The 23,420-nt window shown below is 42.5% G+C and overlaps 1 protein-coding gene across 1 annotated transcript in view; it reads left to right on the top strand.

Annotated features, from left to right (window-relative positions):
• TUBE1 (tubulin epsilon 1) overlaps positions 1 to 23,218 on the top strand; it is a 55,310-nt gene extending 32,092 nt beyond the window's left edge. The window contains 6 exon segments of the mRNA XM_073627105.1: positions 8,475 to 8,647; positions 12,602 to 12,742; positions 16,205 to 16,345; positions 21,447 to 21,490; positions 21,493 to 21,620; positions 21,773 to 23,218. Coding sequence (XP_073483206.1) covers positions 8,475 to 8,647; positions 12,602 to 12,742; positions 16,205 to 16,345; positions 21,447 to 21,490; positions 21,493 to 21,620; positions 21,773 to 21,931 — 786 coding nt within the window. The 3' untranslated portion in view covers positions 21,932 to 23,218.
• Positions 23,219 to 23,420: the final 202 nt, after the last annotated feature.

Raw genomic sequence — 23,420 nt, 5'->3', positions numbered from 1 at the left:
AATCTAATCACGGGGGGCGAGGCCAAGTCCTGCATTCTGTGTGAATGGATACAGATGCGGGACTCAGGAGCGCGCTCGCACGGGCGTCCAACAAGGAGAGCGCTTCTCCAATGTGGACACTCGATGTGGGGAAGAGCCACCAGCGCCGCCGAGGGACCCCAGAAGAGGTGGATCGAGGCCACTCTGTGCACAACGAATTGAACAGTGGAGGCAAGTATGACATGTTTGTGGTGGTTTTTTTGTTTTTTGTTTTTTTAAACGAGAGTTTACAACCCCTTTTAATGACCAGGCCATTTTTTGGTGATTCGGCACTGCGTCGCTTTAACTGGCAATTGCGACGCTGTACCCAAACAAAATTGACGTTTTTTTTCCAAACAAATAGAGCTTTCTTTTGGTGATATTTATTTATTTATTTATTTCATTTTAAACACCTCCTGGGGTTTTTATTTTTTGCACTATTAACAAAAAAAGACCGTCAATTTTGGGAAAAAAAACAATATTTTATACTTCTTCCTTTTTTTTTTTTTTTTTTAACGGCGATTTCACCAGAACGTACCAACCTGCCGCAGTATAATGACGGCGGCTGGTGGGCAAGTGGTTAAAAATGGTTCAAGAAAATCTAGCCAGAAATCTAGTGAGGTACTAACTTCCTGAGCTGCACTGAAATCCCAAGCAGTGTTATCAGGTTTGCACAGATCTACTCTGTGGATCGCAGGACACCTCTATCATGTTTTAAGGAAATAAGCATGGGGGTGTTCTGAAGTCCAGCAGGGGAGAACTGGGCAGGGCTGGCAATACTTTGTGGGATTTATTACAGAAAAGGCACTATGTTGTCAGCTCAAACAGGTTATGAGCACATTTCCTCATTGTTAACAGTCAGCACTCTCCTTTCTTTGTTAGTATTTTTTTTTAGCAATAGCCTATGGTTGCCAGCATCCCTGTAATATGTAGGCAAAAGGAGAGGAACTCTCAAAAGTGGGACTTTAATGGCAACACAAGCTAATGCAGTAAACCATATGGGGACCACATTACTGGTGATCCACAATCTGTGGAAACACTAATATAACCATTAAGTTGCATAAGTGGGAAGTTGTATGAATAGCCTGTACCCTTCCCGATCGTGTTTTTATTTAATTGTGCATTTGAGGCAAAATTAGGGTCACAGCTCATCAATGCACCCTGCTCAGTGCCCATCTGCAGCCTCTAAATTGCCTATCAATGCAGCCTGTTCAGTGCCCATCTGCAGCCTCACCTTTCCCATCATTGCAGCCTCGCCAGTGTTGGATTATCCCTGCTGTCTCAGAGGGAAGAGGAGGAGCGAGCGCCGCTGAATTACACAAAGCTGTGATCTCCTGTGTACCTGGCACTCCGTCACTCACAGCCACGCCTCCTGGCCCTGCTCATATGATAGACAGAACAGTGGCCCAATGTGGGGCCAGGAGGCATGGCTATGAATGACGGAGCGCCAGGTACACAGGAGATCGCGGCTCTATGTAATTATTTTATAATCTTTATTTTAGTTATCAAAGGACAAAAAAAACAGAGAACAAGACATGTCCAACAGGTTACAATAGGATAAAGTCAATGACCCACAAAGGTCTGGCATGTTCAGTTTGATCATTGAACAAAGATAATAAGAAAGCAAAAATAATAAGAAAAAACAAGAGCAGGAAGAGACACCATGGAAAATAGAACACGTCTAGCGATCGTTAGGTGGGATTGACTGAGACAAATTCCCTTCAGCTAGTTGATTACCAACAGCGATCAGGTAGCAAATGTATGGGTGTATTTATTGGATGGGTGGGGGATACGGCACGTTTAATCCCCCCGGGGAGCAGCTCCCTTATCAGGGATGACCCAGGGAGGATCACCTATAGTGAAACATTAAAGGTTAGGTCCCCTTCCTGCGGCCGGGTCGGAGAGAGGGGGGCCATAGAGCCTCCTACTAACCTCACTCCTCCCCCCACACATTCTGGGGTACCCGGGAGCCACCCCACCCATCCAAGCGAACCTATAAGTAGCTCCTTGAAAATAGGAGGCTTATCCCATGGTTGCTTTATCATTAAGTGTTTACAACCATCAATCTCACACCAGCTTACCACTTAAACTATAAATCATTGAGGTATAGCATATAGGTTGCTTACATTTGCCTTACAATAGACGTTGAAACAATGGGGGATAGTGAAGAGAGAAGAGAGAGGAGGGAAGGTAGGGGGGAACAGGGGAGGGGAGTAATCCAGACGTACCTGTTTTCCAGAAAGTGGATGCAGCCCATTCGCCTCCAAGCACACCGCCTCTGGCAAGAGAAGGGAAGCTATATGTTTAGAAGGGTGAACCCCCTTCGTCTAGGGTCTAGACTGCCTTCGAGCGCGTAGGGTTGGGTCTGCTAATTCTAATAGAGCAATATCTAGACTGGAGGGTATGTCTTTAGGGTCTGTGGTGTATTCAGACCAGGGTGCCCAAATGCCGAGAAACCGTGCTTGGGACCCTCTACATGTCGCTAGCCATTCCTCAGCCTCTCGGACTGCACTCACCCCTTTGATCCAGTCTTCTCTTGTGGGGACTTTGGATTGCTTCCAGTAGATTGGGAGCAGCCGCCTTGCCACATTCAAAAGGTGAGGCAGTATATTTTTTTATATTGTTTGAGTGAGATCGGGGGAACATGTAAGAGGAAGTGCATCGGAGAGAGAGGAACCTCTATACCTGTTATTACTTTTATCTGGTCTTTTATATCAGTCCAGAAGGGTACTATTTTAGGACAGTTCCACCATATGTGGGTGAGCGTTCCTTTATGTCCGCAGCCCCGCCAGTAGAGATCCGACCTGGTTGGATAAATGCGGGCTAGGTCTTCTGGTACCCGGTACCAGCGGGACATTATCTTAAAGTTTGTTTCTTGTACTTTGGAGTCTATGGAGGACGAATGTGTAAGGTAGTATAAATGAGACAGTTGTACGTCAGTGAATTCGGTCCCCAAGTCTCGTTCCCATTTTCTAATGTAAGTAGGTTTGTGTAGCTGGGCGGCCGAACCTAGTAGCTTGTATAGTTCTGACACCATATGGGTAACGGGTTCTTCCTGCACAAAAAGTTGCTCAAACGGGGTCAGGGATAGAGGATCTCTAATTGTGTGACCGTGTCTCTCGAAAAAATGATGTAATTGTCTGTACCTCCAAAAATTCATTGGTGAGCCTTGATTTTTAGCCTGTAAGGCTTCGAAGCTCAAGAGTTTACCCTCTTTCATAAATTTGCCACAACTGGCGTCTCCATCCGCCACCAAGGGTTCAAAGAAGGCCATTTGTTCACCTGGGGGGAACCATAGGAATCCACCTAAAGGAGCAAGTGGGGACACAGGGGGTGCAATTTTAAGGAGTGGATTCATCCGATCCCAGACTGAGAGCACCTGTGCCGTCAGCGGGGAAGTTGTTTCAGACAGCCCTCTGTGCTCCTTCGGCAACCATGGGGCAAAGGATAAATTCCTGCCTGCCAGGCATTTTTCAAGGGAAACCCATAGTTTTGAGTGGGTGTGGAAACGCCAGTTGAGTATCCTCTGGAGGACAATTGCTCTGTAGTACTGTCTTATGTCGGGAAGCCCTAAACCGCCTTCAGATTTTGGGCGTCTAAGTATCTTTAGGGCCAATCTAGGTTTCCGTGCATGCCATATGAACTCAGATAGCATGCTGGTCATCTTGTCGAAAAAAAGTCTAGGTGGGGGTATCGGTAGCATCTGCAGAAAAAAGAGTATACGGGGTAGTACGTTCATTTTTATTATATTCACCCGTCCCAACCATGTAAAGGCAGTTCGTGTCCAGTTTAATAGGTCTTTCTTAATCGCCATGATCAGCGGGGGGAAGTTAGTCGCATACAGGGTATCGAATCTATTTGTTAGTTGTATCCCTAAGTAACGCAGGGATGAGACTGTCCAGGTAAAGGGGAATGCAGCTCGCAGGGATGTGGATAGGTGAGAAGGCAAATAAATGGGCAGGATTTCTGATTTTGAGTAGTTTATCTTAAAGTTGGAAAGAGATCCGAAATGCTTAAGTTCCTTCATCAGGTTAGGTAGTGAAATCAGGGGGTCCGAGAGATGGAATAAAATATCATCGGCATAAGCCGAGAGCTTATGTTCAGTGTTACCTACTTGCAAGCCTTTAATGTCTCTACTATTTCGCACAGTGCGAAGCAACGGCTCCAGCACCAGGGCGAACAGCAGGGGCGAGAGGGGGCACCCCTGTCTCGTGCCATTCCCGATTGGGAAGCTGGGTGAGAGCGTTCCGTTTACCTTCACCTGTGCACAAGGTGTAGAATATAAAGCCATGATCGAGGATATCATCCTCGGCCCAAGCCCTAGGGACCTGATTACTGCCTCTAGGTATGACCAGTCGACACGGTCAAACGCCTTTTCTGCGTCTGTCGAAAGTATGATATAGGATTGGGGGTCAGAGCGGGTACGGGCCCAGTGTATTAGTTGAATTGCCCTGAGGGAGTTGTCCCGTGCCTCCCTACCTACGATGAAACCTGTTTGGTCGGGGTGGATAATTCCAGGCAGGAGGTGTTTAAGTCTATTGGCTAAGATCTTTGCCAGAATTTTAATGTCCAAATTGAGAAGGGAAATGGGGCGGTAACTTTGGGGGACAGTGGGGTCCTTGCCCTCTTTCGGGATCACAGTAATGTGAGCCAACAGGGCTTCTGATGGGATGGCCCTGCCTCCTGCTATGGAGTTGAAGTACTTGCACATGGGAGCTACTAGCTGTGGGAAGAAGGTTTTGTAATAAGCCTTAGTAAAACCATCTGGGCCCGGGCTTTTCCCATTGGGCAAGGACTCCACTGTTGCCCCCAGTTCGATCGGAGTGATCGGCGATTCTAAATCGGAGCATTGTTCCTCCGTAAGGGACGGAACGCCTGCCGATGCTAGATATTCCTGTATTGCTTTCCTTTTAGTGTCACGGGAGTCAATTGGAAGCTCGGGGTTTATATTATACAAATTAGTGTAGTAATCTCTGAAGCCTGCAGCAATCTTAGAAGACTGCACTAGCAAGTTCCCTGTGGGTGAATGTAACTTCGGTATGTATGTCTGCGCTTGTTTTTTTCTGAGTGCTCTAGCGAGCATGCGACCACACTTGTTCCCTTGTTCATAAAATTTGTGGGACATGTATCTAAATTGTTTACGGGATTGGCGATCTAAGAGACACAGGAACAACTCCCTCAGCTCAGTAAGTTTATTCAATGCCTCAGCACCCCCTGAAGCTTTATGCTGGAGTTCAGCCTTTTGTAGAGCTGAATGTACTCTCTGGAAGTCTGCTCGAAGCATTTTCTTAAGTTTAGCCCCTTTAGAAATCAGTTCCCCTCTGACCACTGCCTTATGGGCTTCCCAAACCACTCCCTCTCCAGTGTCGTCTGCAAGATTTTCTTTAAAATAGTGGGTTAATGTGCTAGAAATCTCTTCTACTACTACCTCATCGTCCAGTAAATTTTCGTTTAGTCTCCATGTCCAGGCCCTTTGAGAACCAAAGGGTAGTGTAATGCCAATTGTGATTGGTGCGTGGTCAGAGATGGTGATATTGCCGATGGACGCCGTTTGCAAAAGTTCTAGGGCGTTTGGGTCTACGTAAATATGATCTATTCGTGTGTACACATCGTGTACCTTGGAGTAGTAGCTAAAGTCTCTATCTGTTGGGTGCAACGTTCTCCAGCTATCCGTCAGTCGGTGAGATTGGAGTGTCTTACGGAAGTGCTTGAGAAAAGTATATGAGTGTGGGGGTCTCGCGTGGGATGTATCTATCAAGGGGTCTGGACTGATGTTAAAGTCTCCCCCTACAATCAAGAGGCCATCTTTAAATTCTGCCAATTGATCCAGAGTCGTGTCAATAAAAGTGAGCTGGTTGGCGTTGGGGGCGTAGATCGTCGCAAACGTGTAGGTGAGATCTGCAATTTTGCCTTTCAAAAATACGTATCTACCCAAAGGGTCGGTTTTATAGTCAGTGGGCTGAAAGGGGCATGATTTGTGTATGGCAATGGCTGTACCTCTAGACTTGGACACTGGGGAGTTGCTCAGGAACCACTGATTGAATAGGTGAGTAGGTAATTTGGGGAACGACTGGGGTGTGAAGTGGGTCTCTTGTAAAAAGACCACCTGAGTCTTCAATCGTTTTAACTCCCCCCATAGTTTGTTGCGTTTGAACTGGGAGCAAAGACCCCGTACATTATATGAGCTTACCTGTAGAGTAGCCATATGTAGGTCTGAGAATGGACGTACCAGTCTGGTAGGCGGTGTGCTCGGTGCGAAAGTCGATGCGACGGATCACTCCTGGGAAGGGGAGAGAGGGAAGAGAGGGAGGAAAGGCGGGGATAGGTAGAGAAGAAAGACAAAGATATGAGAAACCAGAGATAAACACATAACGAACAACATATCCAAAGCCACTCGGACTTGTATAACATCTGAGGGTCATGCTCTTAATCCCGTCCCCTATAGGGGGGGGGATCAGACCACGAACCCTGGGTCCCAAAAGGGGAATAAAACCTAGGGGGAAAAAAAAAAGAGAAACCACGAAGGTTGGCCTATGTGGGGGAACGTGAGCCAACAAGGGGGAAGGCGAGAGGGCACCACCACGTCCATATACCGCACCTAATGGTGTGCAGTATGGGGAGGAAATTCAGATGAATTAAATTGGGTAATGTCTCCAGTTAAGTGAGCTTAAGCAATGTCCAGGGCAAATAATGAGCGTGTTCCTAGCGTGTATCGGTTATATCTAGCTAGGTAGTTGTATCTAACCGGAGTTAGAGGCTTAAAAGTGATAGGGCGGGACTGGGTCAAAAGCGTCTCGGGTACTCAAGTAGTATCGAGTTTGGGAGGCCAGAAGGTATTTCAGGGGAGAGTGAAAAAACAGGGCCAACATGGTGGGACAGGCCAAGGCAGGCCATCAGTCTCTCAGAGTTGCTGGGCCTGGTGAGGAGTCAGGCGTTTGACGTCGCCGGTCTCTTCTGCGGTTCCTGCGAGGGGCCGGAATCCATGGTTGGGAAAGTGGAAGCTTGAGTGCCGGAAAGTCCGAGGCGCCGCGCCAATCTGGAAAGTCCACAGGATCCAATCCCAGTGAGGACAGAAAGAACGGCAAGTCGTCTTTGTTGCGTAAGGTAACAGTTTTGCCTTCCTTGGTCACCTGAAGGAAGAACGGGAAGCCCCAACGGTATGACAGGTCTGCATCTTGTATGGCTTCTAGCAGTGGACGAAGTGCCCTTCATTGCATTAGAGTACGTCTGGAAATGTCCTGATAGTATGCAAGCTGGGCACCATCAAAGTCGAAATAGGGCTTGCCTCGCATTTTCTGCATTATGCGATCTTTTAATGTGTATTTGTGTAGCTTACATATGACATCTCTGGGATTATTCATGTCTTGGGAAGGGGGCCTAAGGGCCCTATGCGCCCGGTCTATCTCGATAGCAACTGTGTTTGGGAGCCCCAGTATTTCTCTGAAGATACCCTCCAGGGTTGGTATAATATCTTTGGCTCCGGTCGCCTCAGGCAGGCCTCTGATCCTGATGTTAGCCCTGCGGCTGCGATTTTCCATATCATCTAATTGGCAGAGCAAGGCCTCAATCTGATGATCTTGTGTGGTGCACTTGTCTTGCAGCATGGTAATAACAGGGAGAGTGTCATCAAATCTTTGTTCCAAAGTTTCTAGTCTGCCCCCCAGGTGAGAGGTGCCTGCCTTCAGTTGTGCTATGTCCTCCTTGAGGGCCTTCTCTACCCTGTCAGCAAACCTTTCTAGGTCATCCTTAGTGGGGAGAGACCAAATATGGCGTCTGATATCCATGTCTTCCAGGGGGTCTGGGGCTTCAGGGCCTCTGTCCATGGACGCGGCAGAGCTTGGGGAATGAGGGGGGAGCGAATCACTCACCGATCCCGGAGAGGGTATAGGGGATCCGGTGGTCTGCGGTGGCTGAGCAGCAGCAGTCTGCGCCTTGCTCGATTTCAGGGCCTTCCCGGTCGGCGCCATCTTTGCAGCCTCGCGGCTCTGTACCCGGGTCCCGGACAGGAACGAATGCAGTTGACCCTGCCTGGATCGGTCACTCCGCTGTGGGTATGAGGATGTCCGGTGCCTCTGGGACATGTCAGGAGTCGGCTGGCTGTGATATTTCCTGGAATGGCTGTGATCAGGTGCGGCGGCGGGACGGAGCTGCAGCGATGCACGTCCTCACTCCTCCATTGCCAGGACACGCCCCCGGCTCTATGTAATTAAGCGACGCTTGCTCCTCTTCCCTCAGAGACAGCAGGGATCGGTGTATAACAGGCACCCACAATTTTCCCCTGATTTAAAGGGGAAAAAAGTGTGTGTTATACGCCGATAAATATGGTAAATCCTGAGAACATATGTGTTTATGTTATGTAATCCAACAAAGCATGGAGTTTACTATATACTATTGTCTCTTTTCTTCTAGTTCTTATTATGTTTTTTTGTATTGATCCATTATTTGTTTCTTTTAAGTCATTAGTTGACATTGTGAATAAAATTGTTCAGATGATGACAAATTCTGGAAAACTTGGAAGTGTAAAGCCAAATAGTCTTCTAATTTCCAATAAAGGTGGAGGAAAAGAAAATGAAAAACCATTTGATGCCATGAACAACATTGTAGCAAACCTGCTTTTAAATCTCACCAGGTAAACCCCTTCATTTTGCAATTCTATGGTTTTCTGTTACTGGGTGTAAACAAAGATCCAAGTACTACTTCTCTTGTATTGTATGCAAAATTTAAAATAGAAGTTCAGCCTAAAACCAACTCCTAAATCTTCTGGCAGCCACATTCTAAGACTAGGAAAGAATTAGAATAGAAACATGGACTTTAAAATAGGCACACGTGTATATCAGGTAAAAAATTGAAATTTTTTAATAGGATAAAGTTAAAACCATTGTATTCAAACACATTAAAACTCATATAGTTGAGTGACCTCAAGGACTCTCATACCATCTCTAATACGCAGATGTGATGTTACATTCTAATGCCCCGTACACACGGTCGGACTTTGTTCGGACATTCCGACAACAAAATCCGAGGATTTTTTTCCGACGGATGTTGGCTCAAACTTGTCTTGCATACACACGGTCACACAAAGTTGTCGGAATATCCGATCGTTCTAAACGCGGTGACGTAAAACACGTACGTCGGGACTATAAACGGGGCAGTGGCCAATAGCTTTCATCTCTTTATTTATTCTGAGCATGCGTGGCACTTTGTCCGTCGGATTTGTGTACACACGATCGGAATTTCAGACAACGGATTTTGTTGTCGGAAAATTTTATATCCTGCTCTCAAACTTTGTGTGTCGGAAAATCCGATGGAAAAATGTGTGATGGAGCCTACACACGGTCGGAATTTCCGACAACAAGGTCCTATCACACATTTTCCGTCGGAAAATCCGACCGTGTGTATGGGGCATAAGGCTAATCTATCTATCCCTGTAAAACAAAATTTGCTATACATACCTTTTGTGCAGCCGCTTCGATCCCACGCTGAGCTGTCAGCAGTGGCTTCTCTGTGTAGGCGGGTGCAGCAGACAACAGAAGCCCCATAGTAAGTCTATTGGTGACGTCACTTCCCAGGCATTTCCCACCTGTTCTCGGCTGTCTAAAGAGGACTGCTATTGGACTTTTCTTTTTATGACATTTTAATTTTATCCCTCTTATGTTTTCTTTGCACATGGAATATTTATATATGTTCGATCAATACATTTTTGTATTGAACACCCAATTAGGTGTTTTTGTTGCGCTACTGTGAATTTTTGCTATATATGCACTTTGGTGTGTGTGTGTGTGTGTGTGTGTGTGTGTGTATATGTGTGTATAGATAGAGTATGTGTGTGTATATATATATATATATATATATATATATATATATATATATATATATATATATATATATATATATATATATATATATATATATATATATATATTTCATTTTCACTGGTTTTGATAATTAGTTTTGTGGGTTTGTTCCTTTTTAATAAGGAGAATATTCTTCACAAGACATTCTCCAATAGAAAAGATGTTTAAACACCTTTTTGCATAATAACTTGCGTAGCTTTAGAAATGCATGTAATTGGTAACTGAGTATTTTGCTTTCGACCAGTGTTATGTATGCTATGAATAAAAAAAAACAATTGCTCCGCGTTGCCAAAACGCATAAAAATGAATTAACTTCCAAAAAGGTGCAGCACAACCACCACCATACTAAAATTACATAATAGAGAAATGTATAGTGATACACATGAATATGGGCACTTATGCCCAAAAAGACATTGAATGTGACACTATTGTTTTAGAAATGTTTATATATTACACACTATTGTCTTTTTCCTGTACAGGTATATATGTTACCAAGTCTTAGTACTATTCATGTGGAGATTATCGTTATATAGTTCGCTATTATGTCATTTTAGTATGGTTGTGGGGGCACTGCACTTTATTGGAAGTTTTATGTATGCTATGAATATCTTCTCTGCTGTATCGTCTCTTATTTTAAGCTGCAAGCGGTCATAATTTGTAAACTCCAACAATGCATTTGCTCATTTATTCCTGATTCCAGTTGCATGGTTCAAACGCTGACCATTTTTCTTCATTTCTTTCTAAATGATTAAAGTGTTACTAAACCCAGAATCCTGCATTCACTATATCTGGTCTCCCACAGTACACAGAACATGGATATGCAATTACTTTAGTAAATATAAACTGCTAAATACTTTTTTTATCAGCAGTATATAGTCCTATGACTTCTATGAGTGTCCGATTAAAGCTTGTAGGAGGAGTTTTCATTCTTCCACGATTGCCCTATGAGAATGCAGGACCCCCCTGACCCTCTGTCTGGATAGTGCTTATCGGCCCTGTGCTAATCATATGCACTCTCCCCAAGAAAAAAAAACTCTCTAGCAACAAACCCCAAACTGAGCATGTGCAGCTTGACTCCAGTAACTCTCTTACCTGGACTTGTTTTGGGGTCAGTGGAGGAAGGGGAAGATCAGAGAAGACAGGATCAAACAGCCTTTTTCCACAGTGCAGAGGATTAACCCCTTAGGTTCCACAATGAGTATAACAAGCGTGCTTTACTGCATATACAGACTCATTTTACTGTTGTGGGTTTAGTAACACTTTTTAAGGCTGGTTATACATAAGTCCTTCTTTGTTTTTTTTTGTTTTTTTTTTTTTTTTTTTAATTTCTTGATTTACCCATCCACATACTCGAGGTGGATGGGGGAATACCTCCCGCTGCCCTATTGTATTTCAGAATACACTGATCAGCACCAGCAGAGCTGAGAGATACTTTTCCAACAGGCTAGTTGTACAATAGAGCAGCTTGTGTACAACCAGGCTGTCCATACATGGATCGAAATTTGGGCAGTCCCTGCTGAACCAGATGAATTTCAATCCATGTATGGCTGGCCTAACCCAGATCGAATATGCAAATCAGATGTTCTGACCTCACTCTGTCTTTACTTGCTGCATACTTGTTCCGGGTCAGTGAATCAGAAAGTACTGAAGCCACAAACAACTAGGAAACTGCAATTTTTAGCAGGAAGTTCGCAATAGCAACCCCTGTATTTTTCATGTGATCCTTTTTTTTTTCTTTTTAAGAAAAATTTTCCCAGAGGGTAGAAAGATACAACAATGAAAAGCTGCAAAAGACCCTAACCAATCCAATTCTATTCAAACAAAGATGTTTTAGCTTGAGTTGTATTTTAGCACTCTATGTGCAAATCCCAGCGCTGTCCCCTTGGATCATACTATTCATATATTAGCAATACTTATAATCATATGCGTATATAATATTTCATTGAGTCCAAACGTGAAAGAAATTAATAACGTTCTCCTAATAAAGTGCAAAAGTGCTTTCTTCACGGTGCAAGCAGTGCTCCAATTCTTCTGTGTGCATTAAAGTGCTCTTGTGCCCTCACTCACCAACTTATGAGTTTTAATGCACCTGTCAATACAGATGAGTCCACAGATTATGATGTTTCTCCAGCTCCTCCACTTCTCTCAGTGAGCTGGCAGGTTGACAAGATGTTTGTCATGTAAAGAGGATGAAGAGATCTCCATAGTGTAATTCCATTTTATTAATAAAGTCTAAAACATATATAACTCGCAAACACTCTGGATAAAAAAGCATGTAATGCCAATTCGGGAACAAGCACAATGTCACCGGAAGTTACTGCCTAATGCATTTCTCCCTCCCGCTGGGGGTCTTCAGATTATTTTATTAGGAGAACTTAACTTTAATAATTTCTTTCACATTTGGACTCAATTAAATACTATATATGCTTATGATTATGAGGATTGGTAATACATGAATTGTATGATCCACGGGGACAGCGCTGGGATTTGAAATACTCCTTTATTCCAGCAGCAGCCCATTTACTAGTTGTAGGCACCTTTTGGACATCACTATAACGTGGGTACACAAATATTAGATGTACTTTTATCACTGTTATCCTGCCAGATGAAGGATCCTCAAGATTAAGGAACCACGTTTTATATTTGCATGTCAAATTTTGAAAAATGGCTGAATGGGAAGCAGTGCATGAGACAGCAAATCACATTTAATGTCTTTGTTTTCCTCCTAGCTCTGCAAGATTTGAAGGGCAACTTAATATGGATTTGAATGAGATCACCATGAACTTGGTCCCCTTTCCTCATTTGCATTATTTGACCTCCAGCCTAACTCCTCTCTATACACTTGCTGATGTGAATATACCTACACGAAGGTGAGAGCTCTGAGGCTAGGGCTGTTAAATTGACCCATGCAATTCTTCTTGCTGTCCCATCTAACTGTGTATAGCAATTGCTCTAATGTGTTTATAGTTCCCTTTCTCATGTCACAGCTCTCTAGCAATCCCTAGATCGCTGATGGGAAAGCTCATTCTGTAAATTAAAGAGGACCCCCAAACACGAAAAATTAAAAGTCAGCAGCTACAAATACTGCAGCTGCTGATTTTTAATATATGGACACTTACCTGTCCAGGGAGCCCGCAATGTCCGCACCCCAGCCGATCTTCGAATCAGTTTCCAATACCTTGAGTAGATTAGCATAAATGAGAACAATTTTATTAGACAAAGGGTAGCAATTATGAAGACCATAATTTATATGTGCCTGTAGGAATCTGTATAACAAAGTGGCAGAAGAGAGAAGCGCCACTATCTCAGTGTAGTATTTTTATTCAATAGGCATAAAAACAAATGCACTCACATAAGTAAATTAAGCAATTGCATGTCAAGACAGATGGCAGGGCATCTCTCCAAGAACACACGGTAAGTGTATGATAAAGGGTACGGAGCCCTAGGAAGCTGCCAGAGACAGCAGGTCGGTGTTGTCCCTGGACTGCACTGCTGATGACGTCACGCATAATGTGAGGAGCGTGGCAACGCGTTTCTGGTCAGAGCTGCCCCTTTGTCAAGATTACACTAAGTACAGATCTATGAGCTTAAATAGAACAAATTGTGGGTGCCATATTTTTGGTTGAATAGAAACTCGCATTCACAGTAACAATGTACCGGCACCATCTTTAAAGCTGTATAACAAGCGCCCATCATTTTACTTGGGGGAGACGTTGGAGCCATATTACCATAGGCTTAAATAAAGCAAGTTATGGTTGCCATATTTTTGGTTGGATGACAACTCCCATTCACAGTAGCGATATACCAGCTTCATTTTTAGAATTGAATGCCGAGCAGCCATTTTTTTTTTTCCTGGGGGGGTGAGGGGGGATACATAGGAGTCATATTACCAACTACTTATTCTCAAAGAGACATGCAGAATTGCTACTCAAAATGTGTGTCGGCTAGAAATCTTAAATGGATAAATACATAATGAAAGATTATAATCTAAATATATCGCTATCAAACAAAAATTGGCTACATAAAAAGGCTTGATGCAAAACCACCAGTGGTTTTATATTGTAGAGAGTCCAAATAGATTCAGAGTCAATCTTGGTTTGCAGTGTGTGTGTGCTTTTTTTTAAATTTGGCTTTTCATATTTTGCGCACTTTAGTTATTTATTGCATTTCCTGTAGGAGTCTGGCCTATTTGTCTCACAAAATCAAAATTGTATGAATTTAATATGTTAAGTGTGTTAAGCAGTGTTACTGAGGTAAATACAAGATTAGGTACTACCCTTCTTACCAGCAAGAGTTATGTCACCGGCACACCAGGGAACTCCATAAGAGGGTCTAGTGCTTTGTTGTATGATCACAGCAGAAGATAGCAATGTTTCAGAGCCACCCAGGACCCCTTTATCAGGCATGTGGCCTGATGTTGCTATCTTCTGCTGTGATGTTATCATACAATAAATTGTTGGACCCTCTTATGGAGTTCCCTGGTATACTGGTGAAATATGTCTTGCTTTGAAGCTTTTCTGGTCTCCTTCCAGTGGTCACTATAGCACCCTTTCACTCTTCAGCTATATTCAGGAACGTGTGCGTTGTGAATATTGCTCAACCCTCCTTACTATACATGCTAAAGCCAGGCATAGCTCAGCAGGAACCAAACAAATTTTGATCTGTCTATGGGGGCAGGCTGGTTGTACAGAAGTAAATCTCTCAATCAGCCAGCCTGTTGGAAAAACGTCACTTGATCAGTGCTGCCGGCTATAGGCGGCAGTGCTGCAAAGCATACCCTAACAGCAGGAAAGCTTCCCCACTGTAATGCCCTGTACACACGGTCGGACTTTGTTCGGACATTCCGACAACGAAATCCCAGGATTTTTTCCGACAGATGTTGGCTCAAACTTGTCTTGCATACACACGGTCACACAAAGTTGTTGGAAAATCCGATCGTTCTAAACGCGGTGACATAAAACACGTTTGTCGGGACTATAAACGGGGCAGTGGCCAATAGCTTTCATCTATTTATTCTGAGCATGCGTGGCACTTTGTCCGTCGGATTTGTATACACACGATCGGAATTTCCGACAACGGATTTTGTTGTCGGAAAATTTTATATCCTGCTCTCAAACTTTGCGTGTCGGAAAATCCAATGGAAAATGTGTGATGGAGCCTACACACGGTCGGAATTTCCGACGACAAGGTCCTATCACACATTTTCCATCGGAAAATCCGATCGTGTGTACGGGGCATAAGAATACATTAGCTTAATGGGAGGGATTCCCACATCCACCTCAAGTGTGTGGCTGGAGGAATCCATTCATTTTTCTTTTGTTCAACCTGCTAGTTAAATAAAAAAAGTGAATCGTGTATGGCCAACCTAAAGTGATACTAAAGTCTATTTTTAAAGTTAACAAAAAAAAAAAAACATGCTATACTTACCTGTTCTGTGCAGTGGTTTTGCACAGAGCAGCCCAGATCCTCCTCTTCTTCTTAGGTTCCTCGCCTGGTCTCTTAGCCCCTCCCCCTGTCGAGTGCCCCAACAGAAAGCAGCTTGCTATGGGGGCACCCGAGCCGCAGCTCTGTGTGTCCATTCAGACATGGAGCCATGGTTCGGCCCTGCCCCCTCTCTGCTGATTGGCTCTTGCTGCTGTCAAAGTCAGCCAATGACACCGCTGCTGTGTCTCAGCCAATCAGGAGGGAGAGTCCCGCATGGCTTAGGCACTTGCACATTGCTGGATTGAGATGAGGCTCAGGTAAGTATTAGGGGGCTGCTGGATACTGAAGGTTTTTTATCTTAATGCATATAATGCATTAAGATAAAAAAAAAAAAAAACCTTCTGCCTTTAGAACCACTTTAATATCTTCCTCCAGAGAGATTTAGGGTTTTTAAAGTGACCCCATCATGAGAGACCTATAGGGGTTGCTGTTGTAAAAAATGCTAGTTCAACGACTGTCTGCCATCAATACTTTTGTCACTGACCTGGAACTTACTAAAGAGGAGTATAGGAAAAGGCACAGAATGTCTTACCTCCTATATGTTCCATCAGCACAACACCAGGGCAGCTAGCTTTTTGGGAGGAACAGTCAGCAACAACTGCCTCTGTGATTTTCTCATGCCAAGTTTCTCCTAACTGAGCTCTTTACTTGCAAATTGATATGCCTTAGGGATCCATTAAACAGGAAAAGACTGCACTGAACAATTGTAGTAACATGGGGAACGTTTCTTAGACAAAAATATAACAAAAAAAGTTAAATGAATGTTTGCACATTATAGTATTTTGCTGCCATTTTGAGAATGCAGCACAACACCCAGTTTACTGTGATGTTATGTTATTTTTGCACAGGTTGGACCAAATGTTCTCTGATGCCTTTAACAAAGATCATCAGTTAATTCGAGCAGACCCGAAGCATAATCTTTACCTTGCCTGTGCTTTGATGGTGAGAGGAAATGTTCACATTTCTGACCTTCGCAGGAATATTGAAAGGTTGGTGTCAAATAATGCCTCCAAAAAATAAATGTTTTTTGGTGTATAGCACACAAGGGTCCCAATCACATAGACATTTTTGTGAAAGAATTTGTATTGTATTTTGTGTCAGACTTATCTAGGAGTCGACGGGCACTTCTAAGAGTCTAAACCTTATGTATAAAGTTTTCACAATATTAAGGCCTCATGTACACTGGATGTTTTGCTAACCCTCCTAGACTCCTTTCCACCTGGCAGCAGAGTTTTGGTAGAAAAAACTGTTAATGCTCATAAACTCATGTAACGCATTTAGGTGCGTTAAGCACTTGGGCATAAATTCATTTTATTGGCTACAATAATAAATTATATTGGCCATTGAAATGAAATAACGCTCAATCGCGAAACGCACCTAGCATTTAAGCGCCTTTTAGGTGCGTCAGACTTTTTTTTTCTGCCAAAACTCTGCTGCTCCTGGACACACTGGCTGGCTGTGTGGCTTTTCTTTTGGTCTCTAAACGCCTCGCCTCTAAGCACCTATGTGTGCATTGACACATAGGCTAACATGCAGGGGGATTAACGCTGGGAAAAAAAAAGAACCGTCTCCTACGAGCAGCAGAAAGAAGGTCCAATGTACATGTGGCCTTAAAGTGCTATTAGAGGTTTATTTGTTTTTTTTTTTTTTTTAAATCACAATCATGTCATACTTACTGCTCTGTGCAGTGGTTTTGCACAGAGCAGCCCTGATCCTCCTCTTCTCAGGTCCCCCGCCAGAACTCCAGGCCCCTCCCTTCTGCCTAGTGCACCTGAGCAGGCTCAGCCCTGCCCCCACTCTCACCTCATTGGCTCACTGGCTGTGAATGACAGTAGCAGGAGCCAATGGCTACCGTTGCTGTCTCAGCCAGTGAGAAGGGAGGGACCAGGGAGAGCCAAGGCTTTCGTGTACATCGCTGGATCGAGATGGGGCTCAGGTAAGTTCAAGGGGGGGGGGGATGGCTGGGGTTGCAAAAAAAAAAACCTTGATCCTTTACAACCACTTTAACTACTTGGCGCCCGTGCCATAGTGTCCTGCAAGTCTGCTAATCAGTGCCCGTGAGTACCCATCAGCACAGCAGTGCCACCTATCAGTGTCCTTCAGTGCCTCATTATCCGTGCCCATCAGTGCTGCCTCATTAGTGCACATCAGTGAAGGAGAAAAATTTACCTGCAAAATGTTTTCACAAAATATGAAAAAATAAACAGTTTTGCTATAATGCAGAAACATACTTGCCTTCTTTTCATTACCCCACCTTTCCAGTTAGCCACTGGAAGTGGAAGGACAGTCCTGTGTGTGAACTACAAGTCACTGAAAGGCTGGCAGCGGCACATGAGTGAATAAAATCCACGTTTGCTGGATGGGGATTAAAGCAAACCTGTTACTAAGTGGACAAGTATTTTTCTAAGGGCTGTGTAATGCAGTATGACTTCTCTGAGAAATCGCGCCCGGATCTTGAATTTGACCTGTCTGTTTTTTGACTGATACCAGTATTGTCCTTATAACTAAAGCACACCCTGGCTCAGCTGTCACATGCCTCAAAATACTATTTCAAAGAGCAGTACGAGTTGTAAATTGATGCAAACTAGGAGTGTAGAAGAAAACAATACACAGGGCGGTTATCGTGAAATTATTGTGTATATGTAGTATACCCAAGTAACAATGTCAAGGACTGATGGCCCCTGGTTGTTCATAGTGAGGAGTGTAGTGGATATGCAGAAAGTAGAGATAACCAAGAAGAGCCCCGGATTATGCAAGATCTGCATGTGACTAAAAAGAAGGTAAAAATGACCAGTAAGGGGAAAGCTCAGCTTGTATTGGAAGAGTCAAGATTTACATATAAACTCCATATCTGTGGATCCATTAATTGTTTCAGGTTGAATCATAATTTTTCAAGAGCAACTGTCATCCCTGTCCTGCAGCAGCTCCTCCTCATCTGACCCGCTGTTGACTCACCGACAGTCCCATTCACTTTAATGGCATGGCTGGTGATGCGGCAGTGACACAACAAGGTGAGGGACGTGGCGGCAGCAGGTGAGTGGATGCCCGCTAACAGGCGCTGCCATGATGGATCTTAAATGACAGGTGCTCTTTAAATGTAAGCACTTATTCTTGCTGGTTGTTAGAATCTTTAATATTTGCATACAAAATGAAGGCTTCCTATTTAGAATAAGCTGTCAGGTTAGTAAACCAGCGATATCAGAACCGATTCAATCATACAGTTTGTAGTGTACATAGATTTGCAAAATAATAGGATAAAGGAATATTCCTAAACTTTGTTTTATCTCATGGTTACTGTGAAACTGTGAATGCATCAATGCAGTGCATGTTATCTCATCTTGCAGAGTTTGGATTCATTGAATGAGTTTACCAAAAAACTTAAATATTGTAGACTATACAGCCTCATGCTACATAACTAAGCTCCATTTCATGCTGAATAAACTAATGTATATCAAATAGAAAACTATCTTTAGATACTCCAAAAGCATTTTATTAAAACAAATTTGATTAAAAAAAAAACAAAAAAATATGATTTAAAATAAGATTATTTTTTTAAATTTTTTTTAAAATAAAAAATCATTGATTTTTATCCACCCTGGTTTTGTGTGTGTTCTTTAACATGCGCTTTTTAGTGCATTTTACATGTGTGTTTTTTTTTGTTTTTTTTTAATGCATTTTCATGTGTTTTTTACCTGTCTATTCATCCACTTCCATAGACATTAATGGGCTAGAAAATGGAGGTAAATGCAGATCATATCGGACATGCTTCATTTTTTACAACAGAACATGCAGATGTGAATCGCCTCATTGGAATCAATGTATTTTCATGATGCATGAATTATTATGTGCTGCAAAATGCACACAAAGGCCCACAGGTGTGAACCCGGCCTTAAGGGTTCACATGCAGTCCAGTGCGGTTTTTTTTTTTGTTTTTTTTTTTTGTTTTTGTTTTTTTTGTTTTTTCTGCATCAAAAATGCTTGGAAAGTAGGTTATATGGTTTTTGAATGGCATAGTTCACACCAGTGCTTGCAGTATCAGTGCGTTCCAGAAAAAAAGTAGAACATGCTGCATTTTTCCTGCACTGGACTGTACTGGAACGCTGTAAAATGCATCAAAAACGCACTGGAACGCACATGTCCTACGAATCCAGTGCGGGTTCCTGCATCGCACCTGAATCGCACAGTGGTTCAAACTGAGATCTGCAAACCGTTGCAGGTATCAATGTAAAGTTAACGACACCCCCAGATTGGTCAGCAGATCACAGTGCGAACTGTGAAATGGTGCAGGAATCAGATTGCATAAGTGTGAATACCCACACGATCCGATTCCAGTGCGGACCAAAAAAAGGGTTCTGCACCATTTTGTTTCGAATGTGATGTGATTTCAGCCATACAGTTTGTATGGCTGAAATCGCATTGCACAGACATAGAATGTGATCTGAACAGCAATGCGGTGTGAGTCACATGAAATGTCTGGTATCGCACTAGTGTGAACCAGGCCTAAAAGTTAGGAAAAAGAGGGGCAAAAATGCACTGGACTGCACCACAAACGCACTGGAACGCTTCAAAAACGTGCATGCTGAAAAGCATTTGGAACGCATCCAGACTGCGTTTTTATGGTGTGAAATGGCCCTAAAGATAGTTGTTTAACCACTTGCCGACTGGGTCACGCCGATGTATGTCATCAAAGTGGCAGGGTTGCGCAAAATGATGTACCCGTACGTCACTGCGTCATCGGCAGCTAGCTCGAAGTCCACCGGTGGCACAGAGAGGCAGAATGGGAGATGGTATACAAGGCTATTCCCTGTTCTGCCTAGCAACATGACAGGGATCTACTGCTCCCAGTGATCTGTCATGTTCTAGTGAGCCCACCCCCCCTACAGTTAGAACACACTTAACCCCTTGATCGCCCCCTAGTGTTTAACCCCTTCCCTTCCCCAGTGACATTTATACAGTAATCGATGCATTTTTATAGCACTGATCGCTGTATAAATGCCAATGGTCCCAAATAATGTCAAAAGTGTCCGATCTGTCCGCCATAATGTCAGTCGCGATGAAGATCGCAGCCATTATATATATATATATATATATATATACTATATATATATATATATATATATATATATATATATATATATATATATTATATATATATATATATATATATATATATATATATAATTAATAAAAATGCCATAAATCTATCCCCTATTTTTGTAGACGCGATAACTTTTGCGCAAACCAATCTATATGCTTATTGCTTTTTTTTGGGGGGGGGATATTTATTATAGCAAAAAGTAAAAAATATTGCTTTTTTTTCAAAATTGTTGCTATTTTTTTTTTGTTTATAGCGCAAAAAATAAAAACCGCAGAGGTGATCAAATATCACCAAAAGTGAACTATATTTGTGGGGAAAAAAAGGACGTCAATTTGTTTGGGTACAACGTCGCACGACCGCAATTTGCAGTATTGCAAAAAGGGCTTGGTATCGCCATATCACAAAAAAGGGCTTGGTCAGGAAGGGGGTAAATTCTTCGGGGCTGAAGTTGTTAAAGGGTTTGTAAACCCTCAAGGTTTTTCACCTTAATGCAGCCCCCCTTTTACTTGCCTGGGCCCTGTAATTCCCACGACGGGAAGGAGCACACCAGCTCCGGCCGATGTCTCGTGTCCTGATTGTATAGATTGATAGCAGCACAGCCATTGGCTCCGGCTACTGTCAGTTAAATCCAGTGACTCGAAGGGCGGGCCCAAGTCCTGCTGTCTGTCAATATATGCAGCAGCAGGACTCGGGAGCATGCCCGCACGGGTGTCCCGAAGGAGAGCGCTTCTCCAGAAGAGGAGGATCTGGGCCACTCTGTGCAAAACCAACTGCACAAAGCAGACAAGTATGATAGGTTTGTTATTTTTTTTTTTAAAAAGAGGGTTTAGTAACCCTTTAAGGCTAGTATAACATTTTTGTCAGTTTTTAGTAGATTTGAACACTTTATGGTTCAGATGGGAAAGTCCATTGTAATAACTTTAGATGACTTCTGTTAAAAAAACAATGTATATGTGTGTGTATATTATAAAATTATTTTTTTTTTTTTTCAGGCTGAAACCCTCACTACCATTTGTCTCTTGGAACCAAGAAGGGTGGAAACTGGGATGTGTTCTGTCCCACCAGTTGGCCATTCCCATTCATTGCTGGCACTAGCCAATAACACATGTGTGAAGCCAACATTTATGGACCTGAGAGACCGGTTTAATAGGCTGTATAGAAAGAAGGTATGTATATTAATGTATAACGTTTTTTGTTTTTTTTTTGCGCAAAATGCATATAGCGTATAATAACCGTATATAAATACACATATATTGTTTTCATTTTTTAAACATGTTTATATAGGGTTAATTACTGGTAAACTCTTTAATTTTTGCAGGCTCATCTTCACCATTACCTACAAGTTGACGGCATGGAGCAGAGCTGTTTTTCAGAGGCTTTGACATCATTATCCTCATTAATAGAAGAGTATGACCAACTGGATTCCACCAAAGGCTTATATATGCCGAACCCTCCTCGACTTAACATAGCAGTTTGACACTCCATTTTCTATCCTCCTTTTTTTTTTTTAACTTTTGGTATGAAATTGCTAAAAGTATTCTACAGTGGAAAATCTTCGTAAGATACATATGTACCAGAATGATCTGATACAAGCATGTTCTGTGAAAGTTGAGGAATGTAAATGAGGAGGTTGCCTTTATTAACTTGGCAAATTCCAGTAATGAGGATTGGAACACCCATGACCACTCTTTTAGCAAGAGTAGAGCCTACAGAAACTGGGAGGTAAAGTTCAGCTATACAGTTTTCAGGAGATTCTGCCCACTGGACTTCAGTTACAGTAATATATCACTTTTGGTGACTTTTCTATTATTATAATTAACTGTTTTTTTTCTGTTCTTTGAATAGGGCCATACACTGTACGTGTGTTTATGCGAGTCCCAGCTTACACCTGAGTATAAAGTACAGCCATTCGTGCCTATGAGCAGCTGTATGCAGCACATGGTGTTCTCGGATAGGAGAAATACGCCCATATTTATGTTGCATAGGCTCTTAATGCTCGTGTACAGGAGCCCTAATTCTTTAAAGTCTCTGTTTTGACACATGATTTTTATTTTATTTTGTTTTAATGATTCAGCCATGCTGACCGGTACTGTGGGCCTCCTTTCTTCTTGGTTTAGATATGTTGGGTTTTGATACTGGTTTGTTTTATTTATTTTTCCATGAAGGGTAGGTATAGTATATACAGCCACCTGTGCAAGGAAGAAGTATTCAGAATGTTTCAGTGGGTGCCTATATAAAATACTAGACTTTTTCAGTGTAGAAGAGTTACTGAACCTATGTACACAGATGTCAGATGCTGGGCCAAGCAACACTCCTTACATGCTCAGAGTAGGACAATTATTATAATGGTTTACCACTCCATGAATGCTGTATGCAGGGTTTGGGGTCAACAGAAAGCGTCTCTAAATATAGAGGTATATAAAGGGACATTTGGCTTGGTGCCCACAATCGGACCCAGTAGTTAAGGCTTGGTAGTACAGTTTACAATACGTCATGCCTTAATATTACAATTATTTTTTTAACACTATTGTGAATGGTAATGTTAATTATTAATAGTTTCACATGTATAAACTGGATTCTCTTTTTGATATTTAATAACCAAAAAAGTGCATGTTTTCTGTATGCAATTTGAACATGAACTTGTGAAACATGTTTTACCTCAGTATAAAAAATACTTTAAGTTGTGACAAATAAGATTGTATTGTATAAACCTTATGTAATGGCTTTATTTTTATTATTAAATTCACATAACTGAATATACTGATCTAAGGAGTCTGCTCTTTTGTATTTTCTTATTACTGCAATTAGACCTGATCGGAGAGTATTTTGAAGTCATAAAGAGTTATTTGCTGTCTAAAATTATGTATGCATGGTTTTTGTGGGTTTAGAACAATTGATTCTTTATTTTTTTAAAAATCCACGGTAACCTTTATGAACCTAATAACACATTCATTCACAAAATATAT

Source organism: Aquarana catesbeiana, linkage group LG04, assembly GCF_042186555.1.
Source record: "Aquarana catesbeiana isolate 2022-GZ linkage group LG04, ASM4218655v1, whole genome shotgun sequence".
In the NCBI taxonomy this organism is placed as follows: Eukaryota; Metazoa; Chordata; class Amphibia; order Anura; family Ranidae; genus Aquarana; species Aquarana catesbeiana.
The sequence above is the reverse complement of the archived record's forward strand: the minus strand, read 5'-3'. Positions and strand labels throughout refer to the sequence as shown.